The sequence below is a fragment of the Sinohyriopsis cumingii genome, chromosome 18, assembly GCF_028554795.1.
Source record: "Sinohyriopsis cumingii isolate HCF-2022 chromosome 18, ASM2855479v2, whole genome shotgun sequence".
In the NCBI taxonomy this organism is placed as follows: Eukaryota; Metazoa; Mollusca; class Bivalvia; order Unionida; family Unionidae; genus Sinohyriopsis; species Sinohyriopsis cumingii.
The window spans coordinates 41,454,340-41,468,410 of record NC_142978.1 but is presented as its reverse complement, the minus strand read 5'-3'; the positions used below and the strand labels follow the sequence as shown (position 1 = coordinate 41,468,410).

The window sequence follows — 14,071 nt, the reverse complement described above, 5'->3', positions numbered from 1 at the left end:
GCCAATAGTCATGAAACTCTCTAAATCTGGCCATTAGTCATGAAACTCTCTGAATCTGGCCATTAGTCATGAAACTCTCTGAATCTGGCCAATAGTCATGAAACTCTCTGAATCTGGCCATTAGTCATGAAACTGTCTGAATCTGGCCATTAGTCATGAAACTGTCTGAATCTGGCAAATAGTCATGAAACTGTCTGAATCTGGCCAATAGTCATGAAAGTCTCTGAATCTGGCCATTAGTCATGAAACTGTCTGAATCTGGCCAATAGTCATGAAACTCTCTGAATCTGGCCATTAGTCATGAAACTCTCTGAATCTGGCCAATAGTCATGAAACTGTCTGAATCTGGCCATTAGTCATGAAAGTCTCTGAATCAGGCCATTAGTCATGAAAGTCTCTGAATCTGGCCATTAGTCATGAAAGTCTCTGAATCTGGTCAATAGTCATGAAACTCTCTGAATCTGGCCATTAGTCATGAAACTCTCTGAATCTGGCCAATAGTCATGAAACTCTCTGAATCTGAATCTGGCCATTAGTCATGAAACTCTCTGAATCTGGTCATTAGTCATGAAACTGTCTGAATCTGGCCGATAGTCATGAAACTCTCTGAATCTGGCCAATAGTCATGAAACTCTCTGAATCTGGCCATTAGTCATGAAACTGTCTGAATCTGGCCAATAGTCATGAAACTGTCTGAATCTGGCCAATAGTCATGAAAGTCTCTGAATCTAGCCATTAGTCATGAAACTCTCTGAATCTGAATCTGGCCTCATAATCATGAAACTATCTGAATATGGTCTCATAGTCATGAAACTGTCTGAATCAGACCAATAGTCCTGAAAATGTCTCAATCAGACCAGTAGTCATGAAACGGACTGAATCAGACCCCATAGCCATGAAGCTGTCTGAATCTGGCCTTGCAGTCCTAAAACTATCTGAATCTGATAATATAGTCAGAAAATTGAATCTGGACCCATAATCATCAAACTGTCATTGGAATCTTCCAGCAAAACATACCTTTGACCAAACCAATCAATAACCCTGTAATTTGGCATGTATATAGTCATACAACCATTAGATAACCCTGTAATTTGACATGTATGTAGACCTACAAACTATTAAATAACTCTGTAATTTGTTATATGTGTAGACCTACAAACCATTAGATAACCCTGTAATTTAACTTGTATGTAGACATACAAACAATTAGATAACCCTGTAATTTGGCATGTATGTAGACATACAAACCATTAGATAACCCTGTAATTCAACATGTATGTAGACATACAAACCATTAGATAACCCTGTAATTCAACATGTATGTAGACATACAAACCATTAGATAACCCTGTAATTTGGCATGTATGTAGACATACAAACAATTAGATAACCCTGTAATTCAACATGTATGTAGACACACAAACAATTAGATAACCCTGTAATTTGGCATGTATGTAGACATACAAACCATTAGATAACCCTGTAATTCAACATGTATGTAGACATATAAACAATTAGATAACCCTGTAATTCAACATGTATGTAGACATACAAACCATCAGATAATCCTCTAATTTGGTATGTTTGTAGAGATATTGATGGTGCTGATTTTTGTGTGATTGTAACTACTTATAGAGTGAAATTAAAGAAGATAGAAAATGTCTGAAATGTTAACATGTTGAGCAAGTTTAGATTTTGTGCTCAGACAATTTTATGACTACTGGTCCAGATTATATTTCTTGCCTAAGAGTTTATAATCTTACGAACTGTGGTATACTGAGTTTTATTTTTCATATATGATTATGTTTGAACCATTCCTGATGGGGCACAAACCATCATCAACACAATTTCCAGTAATGTTCTCTCATTCACTCTCTTTCTCTGTCCAAATTTTATAATTCCTGAAGGTATTATGAAGGCTTTTTTTTTGCAGCCTGACCAGCCTCGTCTCTATGACTTGATTGGAAAGCTGCCAGTTCCGAGGTCTTTGACAGGATTTGTTGCTTTCTCAAAAGAGATCAGGCCAAAAGGTATATGAGTATCACATAATTAACTTTTATGACCATTGAGCACTTTGGCTTTATTTCAGCAACTTTTATGGACCAGCTAACCACTGAGATCTTTTCTTTTGTTCAGGAACTTTTGTTATGTTTCTGAAATATTTTTACATGGGGTAAATGGATAAATATTGATCTTTTTCAAACAAGTTTTGCATGGAATTGGAAATGCAGTATCTACTCTGAAATCTTATTCATCAAGATACTAACAGCAATACACTGGTATCTGCAGCAGACTAACAGGTATGCATTGGTCTCTGAGTGACTAACCAGTATATTCTGGTCTCTCTGACAGAGTAACAGGTCTGTCCTGATTTCTGCAAAAGACTAACAGGTATGCATTGGTCTCTGAAAGACTAACCAGTATATTCTGGTCTCTCTGACAGAGTAACAGGTCTGTCCTGATTTCTGCAAAAGACTAACAGGTATGCCAGGCATGTTCAACCTACTTCCCACGGGCTACATTTGGGCTCCAACTTGGTTCATCATATTACATTTACACCATATGGGTCAAATTATAAAAATGTACAGCAGTTATTAAAATGAGAATGTCTAAACTACACTGAAGCCAAAATCCAGATTGTACAGATTTTTCTCTCTCTCTCATGTTTTGCAGCACATTTTTGCACCAGAGTTTTAGAAAAATGTTATGTTCTATATCAAAACAAAAAAATGAAGCTGCACAAGGACAGAAGAGGTCGCGTGGACTTTTTCTTATGACACAAGAGTGTTGTACTGTTCAGTAATTATGGTGGTTACTGTTTAGAGATAATGAAGACAAACCAAGTGGTTAATGTGTGTCATAGTAATTTTTTATCTGATATGATGATGCTGTATTTCTCAGGACATGCTTATGTTTATTTTTATGACTGCAAAAGCAACAGGATTTGAAACATTCAACTAAGAATCAAAGTTGACATAGTGTAGTGTGAAAAATAAGGTGACTTTTGATATCAGAGTGTAGAAATCTTCATAATGTATACACATATCAGATGTCATAGCTGTACAAGTAATGGTGCCCAGAAACTCACCTAAACATGAAATGTTTCATGATTGCTGGAGTGTGAAAAGTAGATTACATTTTGGTTTGGTTTTCTAGTACTTCACAGGATCTATGCACAGATGTTCTTTACAATGACTGAATAATTTTCATTGTTTCAGAAACTGACATAAACATATAAAGTAAGTGATCACAGGAGCACAAAAAGTAGGTCGCAGTGATCTGCTTTTGGTATGGTGATGTAGTACTCCTCAAGGTGGTTATACAGATTTATTTTCACTACTGTTGAAGCAGCAGTGTCCAGGAAACTAACCACGGCAGACTACATTTGATATGATGGTGTAGTAGTCGTCATGATTCATGGAGTTATTTTGGATAATGAATACAACCAATAGTGTTATAAACTAATTCAAACAAAAAGTGTATATGTAAGTGACGCATCATTTAGTAGGTGGCAGTATCATTTTGGTATGATGGTGTACTCCTTATTGGTTGTATGCACAAATTAACTTACATGACTGTAGAGACAATATTGGAGATATTGGCTTTAACATAAACGGTGTACATTTGCTAATGCCCATATAATAATTTATGCCAATAACAACAATCAGGACATGATTTATGCCAATAACAACTAGGACACCAGGGTTATGCTAGTAACAACAACTAGTATTATGACGACAAAGTTCTGCCTTTACAATTAAATATCTGTCTTCACCTGATGTTATTTACATACTTGCACAGGTAGTCTCTGTGACTTCACAATAGTTGTAGTTACATTTTAATTTATATGTGGGTGCAAGTCTGCAGGCTTTATTGAATTCACCTGTACAGGCCATCATTGAGCCTTTTTAGAGGTGGTGTTGTGAATTGATATTATATATTGACACTTCATTGCCTTCATTATGCCATCTGTTAACACTAATTTATAGTCGTATACATGACATTTTATAATTTTACCTTTCTAGAAAGTCAGTGGGCCTTTCCTAAAGTTGAAATTGTCTCATAATGGATATTGTAGCACCTACTTTGTACATATCAATATTGTTGGTTCATTTCCTTTTCTATGAGTAGGTTTCTGTGTGTAATATAGAAAACATGTTTATATTACTATATAGCTTCCGCTCTTGTGGAATAACATATTCAGAATTAAACAGCAAAAAAAAAATGTTGCAAAAAAATAGCCAGATGTTATATTTTTCCTAAATAAGTAAAAATAATTTTGCAGTTTGTAACATTGATGAAACCCAGTGTCATATCTTGTGTCCTGATGCCATCCGTTGTGGAGGCAATGCAATCTCCTTGTCAGCAAGAGCGTTTCTGACCTTGTACCATTTCAAGATTTGGTCAACTAGGTCTGGAATCAATGTTCAAGTTAAGAATCTATCTCCCAGGAATGAGAATTGAATTCATGCAATGGTAGGTTCCATGCCTATTTCGTGCAATCCATTTGCTAGAGAATTCCTTTGCCTGTTGAGTTTTGCTCAATAAGGTTGTGGATATCTCAGTCCTTGGTTGCTTTATTGAGCTCCCATAACAATGTTTATGTGGTACAATTGTAGACTGAACCTGTGACCATTGAGCCAACTTTCACAATATGCAACTATACGAGGTTGCATATTTAAGGTAGGAAAACCTCTTTGAGCTTGTGTCGGCAATACCTCCATAAGTACAACATCTGGCAATCACGATTGCTATGGATGTGAACACAGAGGGCTGAGGGAGCAACTCTCCTGCCATATCATACTGCCAAAGGCACATGGTCCCCTTAGGGTTGTTTTTTACATGTCATCATCGAGATGGAATTGTTTTGAAAGCTTTTCATTGGTGGCTGGAGAACTTATGCAGGAATAGACTTCTCTTTCTGTCCAATAGCTTCATCATGGGGACTCATCTCAAACAGCAAAGCAGAACAAGTACTCTGACCGTCGTATTCATGTTTGGGACTTTCTAAAGTGGCATATTCAATGACACTCTAGGCTTAAGTTCAACAATTTACTAAGCTTGCTAATGTATTGATAGACTCATTGTTCTGCAAGGAACTAATACAAATGGAATGGTCTCTTTATCCTTCAGTTTTCACTCAATAGACACTCGATGGGATCGACCTGTGATGGACATACAACAGTTAAACCTTATGTTCCACAATCACTGGTACACTGTGCTATCATGGAACAGAGGACACATCAAAGACCTATCTGATCTGCTATTAATTTGGATTTTATGTGGACAATGGCACTGGACCCTTGTCAAAGTGGAATTTGTCATGGGTATTAACAAGATACCATTTGATGTGCTCTCAAGATCTTAACTAATTCACCTATAATACCTATCATATGGACAACATTATTTTGCATACCAGGGCCCAGCAACATGGAATGAATTGCCCACTGAACTTAGACACAAAGACACAGTAATCCCATTCAAGAGTGCTCTTAAAACTCACATATTTCGACTGCAAGAACAAACTTATAGACTTAATGTTCCCTACCTTAAATATTTTCAGCATGTTGTTTATGTTCTTTAATTTCATGGTGTTTATTATGTTTTTTTATGTTATAGGTCTTATCAAATGTTGTAAATCGCCTAGAGCTTCTAAAGATTAGGTGCTATACAAAGTCCTCATTATTATTGTTATTATTATAAAAACTGCTTCCTCTGGCAGTCAGTGGGTTATATCAGCAATACATTTCTTATTGGTGGACCCATCTATTTGCAATTCCTACATGATGGATCAGTATCTCTAATGAAGCCCTCTACATGATGGATCAGTATCTCTAATGAAGCCCCCTACATGATGGATCAATATCTTTAATGAAGCCCCCTGCTTTTATTACCAGGAACGGGCTTCTGTTCATTAAAAATCAGATATTGGTAATAATTCCTGTCTATCCTGGACACTTCATCTCAAGCTCATCGACAGGACACAGTGCAAGCTCTGAAGTGATATTTGCATCGAGGGAGATCACATCTCAATTTACCTTTAAGAGGGGAAGGATGATATATCAACGTAGACATTTTCATTTTGAATAAAGTGGGCTATCTATCCTAAATATCAGACTAAACCCACATAATGAATTTGCTCTGCATATTGGCTTGCAAAGTTAGGACTGTCACCACAGTCTTTGCACGTCATTGAAAATGTTCCCTATCTTTATCCATGCCATGTGATGGAGATCCAAGTGCACTTCTCCAGTTCTTATCAGAGATCTTTAATCCCAAAGGGTTCAACTTGATCTGGATGAACCTTTACCCCTGAGACAAAAGGTTATCCTTCCAGATTTTTCGTCAGCTTCATATAGATGCTGCTTTACGACTTCCATATTATTTGTGAGAGGGAATTTTTTTCCCTTTTGAAGCCACACAGATGGAGACCTTTCCAGTCAGATTATCTAGAATCTGTCTCACATACCTTAGAAGAGCAAAGGAGGCATCTCTGGGGTAAGGGGATGTATCTCCCTCCACCTCTTACCTATTATACTAAGGTATTATGATTGGATAATGTATCTAAACAAGAAAACAATTTTTTTTATAGTAAAATATGTTTCTTCAAGAATACTTACCCAATCATAATACAGATGCACTCTCCCTGCATAGAGAGTGTGCCTTCCACTTCAGTAGTAATTGAGATACTCATGGGATTTGGTGCTAATCCCGGCACCCATGGGATATCACTTTGCCTAACTGCCACCTGGGTAGGCAGATAACTTTTTACTTCTTAGCTACAAGTTATTCGGTGACACTCTTCAGTTTAATATTTGGCATAGGGTGATTTTTGGAGAAAGGAATTTCCCTGGTTTTTATCATTGGTTATACTGGCTATTTAAAAAAGACTATATATCTTAGGTATATCAAGGAACCTTTAATTCTCTTTATTTTGGTGTATGATTGACGAGTGTAATATGGGTTATAAGAGCATACAGCTTGAGCTTACTTGTACCTTTTAAAAAAACTGCTAGCTCTGCTTGGTCATTTTCACTTTCTGGACTTCAGTAAATTGTATAAAAAAGAGCTGATAATTATTTTTCCTTTATATATCTTTGGTAATTCATTCATTGCATGTTTGGAAGCTAGTATTGTCTAGTCTGATGAAATTCCTTTTCCTATTTTAATAACTGCTAAAGATAGAGTATTTCAGACTAAATCAGGCTGATCTGTTGAGCATAAGGGCAGTCATTTTAGATAGCTATGCACTTAGATCATGTACATTTTCCACAAGTACAATATCCAATGAAATTTCAGCCACAGTACATGAAAGTAACATAGAGGTATACCAATATTTTCTCCATTTTGCATGTTGCCAGTGTAAACAGCTTTACCTGACACCCACCATTCTCTCAGAAGTTAATAACATCTATAGAGCACCCCTTAGCGTGAGAGAGCTGGATTTGCAAGGTAGTAGTAGTTTTCCTAAGGTATTATGATTGGGAAAGTATTCTTGAAGAAACATATTTTACTATAAAAAATTGGTTTTCATTTACAAGGCTAGATCTTTTAAACCAGTGTTGTTGTTTTTTTTTAAATGTCCTGGTGATTTAACAAGAATTAAAAGTATACTTTGAATGCGTATATTAAATTTTTTCTATTTGCCTTACTTAGTTGCACACCTTTCAACCTTCGAGTTAGCATTTGGGTTTTTTTTACTTGAAAAGTGTATCTTGTAGTCCCACGGGTGGGATCAGTGTACATGACCTTAATAAGGGACACGTTACAACTGAGGTTAAGATGGTTTAAAAAAAGTTGTTTGTCTTTAGCTTGTACTTGCTGCCTTTGCTGCAGTTGTTCACTGAATGTGATGCAGATGGCATTGGTGTTCATCTGTGCACTCATTAGAGACTGGATATTGTTGTTCAAACTCCCCTGAAGATTTCTTGTTGAAGTTATTTTAGCATTGACAATGATCTGTCAGCGTCTACCACGATGCAGGTTGATGTTACTATGTTGATGGATGTTGTACATACCAAATTGAAATAAGGTTATTATGGTGTTCGTTCTAAGTGTAAAATATAAGATGCTGCCCTTGCTTCTCAATGTCAAATTTCATGAATAAGGAATTCTTACATTTTAGTATTGCTAGCTTTTGCTCATTTTGTATATTACTCAGTCTTCCCTGAATCACTGTTGTTTTGACCATTTGCCTTAAAATGTGAATCACAATCCCACAGTGACACTGCTTTTTACTTTCTCATTCCAACTACCAAAATAAGCATTAATTTTCATGTTGAGAGAAACTTTTCTACTGATCTTGAACTAGCAAATAATGATTACTTTCTGACTGAAGGCAGCATAGTGTAAAATACATTGTTGTTCATAACCCATTTGTGATTTATATAACTTCAGACCATTTGGATTGTTCCATTTGTTGTTGGCATCCGTTAATCTCGAGAGACGATGGAACTGCGCCCATGAGAGATGTCCCCGTTGGTGGTTGTGCAGCATCTGATGTGCTATGTAGTCCAACGCAGGAGTGGCAGTCCTTGCTACACTTGAAGGTTGCCTCTGGTGTAGGTTGGAGCTGCTTCTTCTTCCTCTGCGATCATCTTTCATCAGCTAGCAAGCATAGCTTGTCCTGTCTGGCTTTCAGACCAGTGATCAGGGCATGTCGCCAGCTTGATCTGTCTAGAGCGAGCTCTTCCCAGGTGTTGACATTGATGTCAAGGGCTTTCATGTCGTACTTGCAGACAGCCTTGAAGCAGAGATGTGGCCGTCCAATCGACCTTTTGCCAGAAGCGAGTTCCGAATAAAGAATGTCTTTGAGGATACGTTCGTCATCCATCCAACGTACATGGCCCAGCCATCTGATGTGACGTTGGCGAAGGAGTGTGACCATGCTGGGAATCTTGGCACGCTCGAGCACCTCGTTGTTTGTTACTCGATCGCTCCAGGTGATCCCAAGTATGCGTCGGAGGCATCGCATGTGAAAGGCACTCAGTCTTTTCTCTTGTGAGGCATACAGAGTCCAGGTTTCACTGGCGTACATGAGAGTGCTTAGCACGCAGGCACAGTACACGGTGATCTTAGTGTTCAGGGTCAGCATGCTGTTGTTCCACACTCTCTGCGACAACCTGGAGAGAGTTGTTGATGCCTTTCCAATCCGCTTGTTGAGCTCAGCATCGAGCGAGAGGTTGTTGGTGATGGTAGAGCCAAGGTACATGAACTGACTGACCACCTCAAGTTTGTAGTTGTTGATGATGATGCTTGGGGGGTCCGCATCCTGAGCCATCACATTTGTTTTCTTTAGGCTTATGGTTAACCCAAACTCATCGCATGCTTTAGCAAAACAGTCCATCAGGCGTTGAAGCTCAGCTTCTGTGTAGGTGGCTAGAGCAGCATCGTCTGCGAAGAGCATGTCCCTGATGGTGACTTCACTCACTTTGCTCTTTGCCTTCAGTCGTACCAGGTTGAACAGTCTGCCGTCTGATCGCTTGTGCAGGTAAATCCCTTCTGTGGACGTCCCCCTGTTCCATTTGTATACATTAGATAATCCTGATTAGTATAATGGGCTCTCCCACTGCAGTGAAGAAAGGACTAGTCTAATGGACTTTCCCACAGCAGTGCTGTAATGACTAGTATAATGGACTTTCTCACAACAACAATGAAAGGACTGTCAAAGACATGTTCACCCTGTCTGTTGCCAGTCAGCTTAGTAATTAGCATCACTGACTGCCTTTAATTTGTTAATCACCTCTTTGACAATTAACTGTATGAACTGCCCAGTGGTGATATTTTTCCATGTGTATGAAACATGAAAGTATGCAGATCACTGCTGCTGTGTACTGTTCAATATGCAAATCACTGCTGTGTACTGTTTAATATGCAAATCACTGCTGTGTACTGTTTAATATGCAAATCACTGCTGTGTACTGTTCAATATGCAAATCACTGATGTGTACTGTTTAATATGCAAATCACTGATGTGTACTGTTTAATATGCAGATCACTGCTGTGTACGTTTAATATGCAAATCATTGCTGTGTACTGTTTAATATGCAAATCACTGTTGTGTACTGTTTAATATGCAAATCACTGCTGTGTACTGTTTAATACATTTCCAGTTACAGATATATATTGTGGTGTTGAGAAAGTTGTCGGAAAACATGTTTTTATAAACACAATTGTTTTGCGGAAGCTTCAGGAGTCAAAGATGTTTTTTTTTTTAGGAGTACATCTTGTTATTGCAGGTAAACAGTTGGGCAAGCTATCATCTAGCCAAATGATCATGTAATGATTCCTGCCTCTGTCTTGATCATATTGATTATCAACCCATTGGAATATCTGTAATGTGGTAGTTGATTGATAGATGTAACACATGGCTGTGTGTGGGGTTACTTTGTGGAGCATCTCTTGAGGAAGAGAAAAGCTGTAGTTTATCGTTAGTGACAAGGTCAAAGGACAAATACCACACAAGGTTATATGTTATACCTTATGCTTTACAGCATACCTAAGTATAACCTGCAAATTTACAACTCTGGTCACCTAGTGGCTAGAGCATCTGCCTTGGATGTGGGAGTTTGTGGGTTTGAACCCTGGGCCAAGTCATACCAGAGACTTGTAAAAATGGGAATAACAGCTGCATCACTAGGCGCTCAGCATTAAGAGGATAGTGTTAGGACTGGTTGGCCTGGTGTCAGGATAATGTGTCAGGGTGGGACATCATGCTGTATGTCTGCGGTTTGATGTCCCCGTGCTAGACATCACTATAAACTGCCACACTGCAGACATCATAGTGATATTACGGAAAAATTGTTAAAGCTTTGTTAAAAATCCAGATCACAAACACACACCCTATGTAAATTTACCATTGTAAGATTGTACATAGTTTTTATTTTCTCCATGTGGATAGAGCACAAGAAATAACTTTTGACCGAATATCATGCATGTTGTAAATAGTCATCACGTTTTTTATGAAACCATTGAACAGATTTCCTTTTAAGTTCTCTTACTGACTGTCTGGACACCTAGTTTAATGGGGCCAGCTTCATTTAGTCCTGTCCATTTGTCTACATGTCCATCAGTACATACAAAAAACCTGTCCATCCAAAGAAGCCCATTAGCATGATTGCAGAAAAACCAATTATGTCCGAAAGAAATTTAGCAGTCATATATGTATTCCTATGTAAATCATGTTATTCAATTTCAAGCCAATGCAACAATTTTCATTTTTTTAAATCCATTTTTGAACATGTTGCATTTTTTGACAAAACTTTGATTATTAGCATTATTTAACTAAACACACCTAATGTCGACAAATTAAATTTGGTAGACATATTTTTATTCATATGCAGACAACCCGATTTTATTTCATGGTTGCTAATTTTTAAAATATTTTTATATGCATGCTGTAAAGCAGAGGGTATTGTATTAGTATGTGTCCGTCTGTCTCTTACCAGAGGGTATTGTATTAGTATGTGTCCGTCTGTCTCTTACCAGAGGGTATTGTATTAGTATGTGTCTGTCTGTCTCTTACCAGAGGGTATTGTATTAGTATGTGTCCATCTGTCTCTTACCAGTTTCATTTCTGCAGAATAACTCAAATTGGTTTGCTCTTGAGGTAAGGAAAAAATATAATGATTTTAAGGTCAAAGGATCCATGTTCAGAGTCATTGACTCTTTAAGAAAAATGAGTTTTGTACAAGAACATTTCTTCTAGAGCAAGAACTTTGTGGATAGCTTTCACAAAGGGTAATACACATACCCCCGGCAGATTCTGGGATCTAGAAATCAGAGGTCAAAGTCATATTAAGTCAGATTAGAAGTTAATGTTTTTCTCCACAGTAAGTTAAGTTTTGTACCACATACCTTGACCAAAGGTCAGTAATATATCTTACTAGTGCCTGTATAGAAGTCTACATGAATTAAACACAGTGCAGGCATGTGGTATGTCAAGATCAACTTGAATGTTGTGCTTGAATTTGCACAAGTTTGACATGGCAACCACTTTGGCATCTACACTGGATGTGTATGTCTGTCAGTGTGTTCATCCATCCAATCCATCAAAACCCCAGATTAACTTCCATCCATCCAGTCCAATCATTGATCAAAATCCCAGATTAACTTCAGTGCTTTACTTCAGCATCTATGTGTATGTCTGTCTATGTGTCCATCCATCCAGTCCAATCATCGATCAGAACCCTAATGTTTAAGGAAATGCAGCAGCACAGATAGTTGAGCACTGGAATCCAATTTAAGGGTTTCAGATTTGATACACACACAGGACAGCCCAGGTTGACTACATCAATATCCTCAGGAAGGGTGCTTAACTCACATTTCCTTCATATCATATCGAAAATAATGTGTTAGAAGTGTTGTTAAAATAAGAATAAAGTTTTTTCTTTCCTTTTATTTCAACACAACTTTATTCCACCCACATTAGATTTAAAACAAAGCTCAGAGTTTTGTTCAGCCAGAATGATCTCATGGGTCGTCATGACTGAAATGATCTCACCGATTGTCGGAATGATATCACTAGTTGCCATATAAGCTTGGAATATTGTCAGTGATTGTCAATCTTGAAATCAATATACATGTACACCTACATGAGGAAAATATAATTTTTTTAATGTAATTTTTCTTATGCTAATGTCTTAGATGTCATGAAGCAATTAAATAATATCTGTATTTATGCTGTAATTCAGGTTAAACAAAATACAGTACTAATTCATACTGTACAAAATAGAGTACTTTTTCACTGCCTTGTATGTTCAAATGTTTATTTTAAAAGGCACTAATTAAACCGGTAATTATCCAGTTATGGTATGGTGTACACTTTATTGTATGTGTCAACTTGTTCATTGTCTGTCCAACATTAGACTTCAAATGTATTGGATTAACACCACTGTATTTGTCACTGAATGACTTTAATGCTTCTCAGTAACAATGCATACATAATGGGAATATTTCTCTAAATACAATGTAAAAATGCAATTTTTCACATGGGTACTTTGTTTTTTCTTGAGTTTCGTTTTATCACTTGAGTACTTGATTCTTTCACATGTGTATTTGATTCTTTCACAACAATATTGGGTTTTCTTTCCCACCATACAATGGCATCCAATCCTTTTTTTGATGTAGTGAAGTGCTAGAAATGAGATCATAACAGAATGTGGCATTTTATTTTCATAATACTCAGTTTGTATTGTCTTTATTTCTGATATGGATATAATTGTTCTTTAGTTTTTGAGGAAAATCCAGAAGCAAGTTATGATGAGATCACCCGCATTGTGAAAGAGAGATGGGAGAAATTGTCAGAAGATGACAAAGTGACTTACGGAGAAGAAGGACTGGCAGATTTGAGAAAACTCAAGCAGGATAAGCCAGGAAGTTTGCCAAAGAAGATTACAAGAAAGGTTACACTGGTAAATATGTCAAACCTTTTTAGTGGAACGCAAATACTTTTATATCCAGGTATTATATTTTACAACCAAAGCTGGCATTTTCTGTTGTACTAGGTTACGACAAAGTACTTTTTTAACATCATGTAGTGGTTTATCAAATGACTGCTGTGTTAGTTATGTTCATATATTTCATGTTAATTTTAAGATCTGTAATGTGTAATAACACCTAACAACATCACAAATTGTTAAGCAAAGGAATAGTTTAATGTTGAGGCATACACTGTTCTGAGTCATTCAGATGTAATTAAAAGTCATCCAGATGTAATTAAAAGTCATTTCACTACAGTTCTGAGTCATCCAGGTATATTTAAAAGTCGTTTCACTACACTGTTCTGAGTCATCCATATGTATTTAAACGTCATTTCATTACTGTTTTGAGTCATCCAGATGTATTTAAAAGTCATTTCACTACAGTTCTGAGTCATCCAGATGTATTTAAAAGTCATTTCACTACACTGTTCTGAGTCATCCAGATGTATTTTGAAAGTCATTTCACTACACTGTTCTGAGTCATCCAGATGTATTTGAAAGTCATTTCACTACACTGTTCTGAGTCATCCAGATGTATTTAAAAGTCATTTCACTACAGTTCTGAGTCATCCAGATATATTTAAAAGTCG

General features: G+C 37.0%; 1 protein-coding gene across 1 annotated transcript in view; it reads left to right on the top strand.

Annotated features, from left to right (window-relative positions):
• LOC149776479 (PMS1 protein homolog 1-like) overlaps positions 1–14,071 on the top strand; it is a 79,859-nt gene that overhangs the window by 38,575 nt on the left and 27,213 nt on the right. The window contains exons 8-9 of the mRNA XM_089940909.1: positions 1,934–2,030; positions 13,231–13,412. Of these exons, the coding sequence (XP_089797035.1) occupies positions 1,934–2,030; positions 13,231–13,412 (279 nt within the window). The remainder of the gene's footprint in view (positions 1–1,933; positions 2,031–13,230; positions 13,413–14,071) is intronic.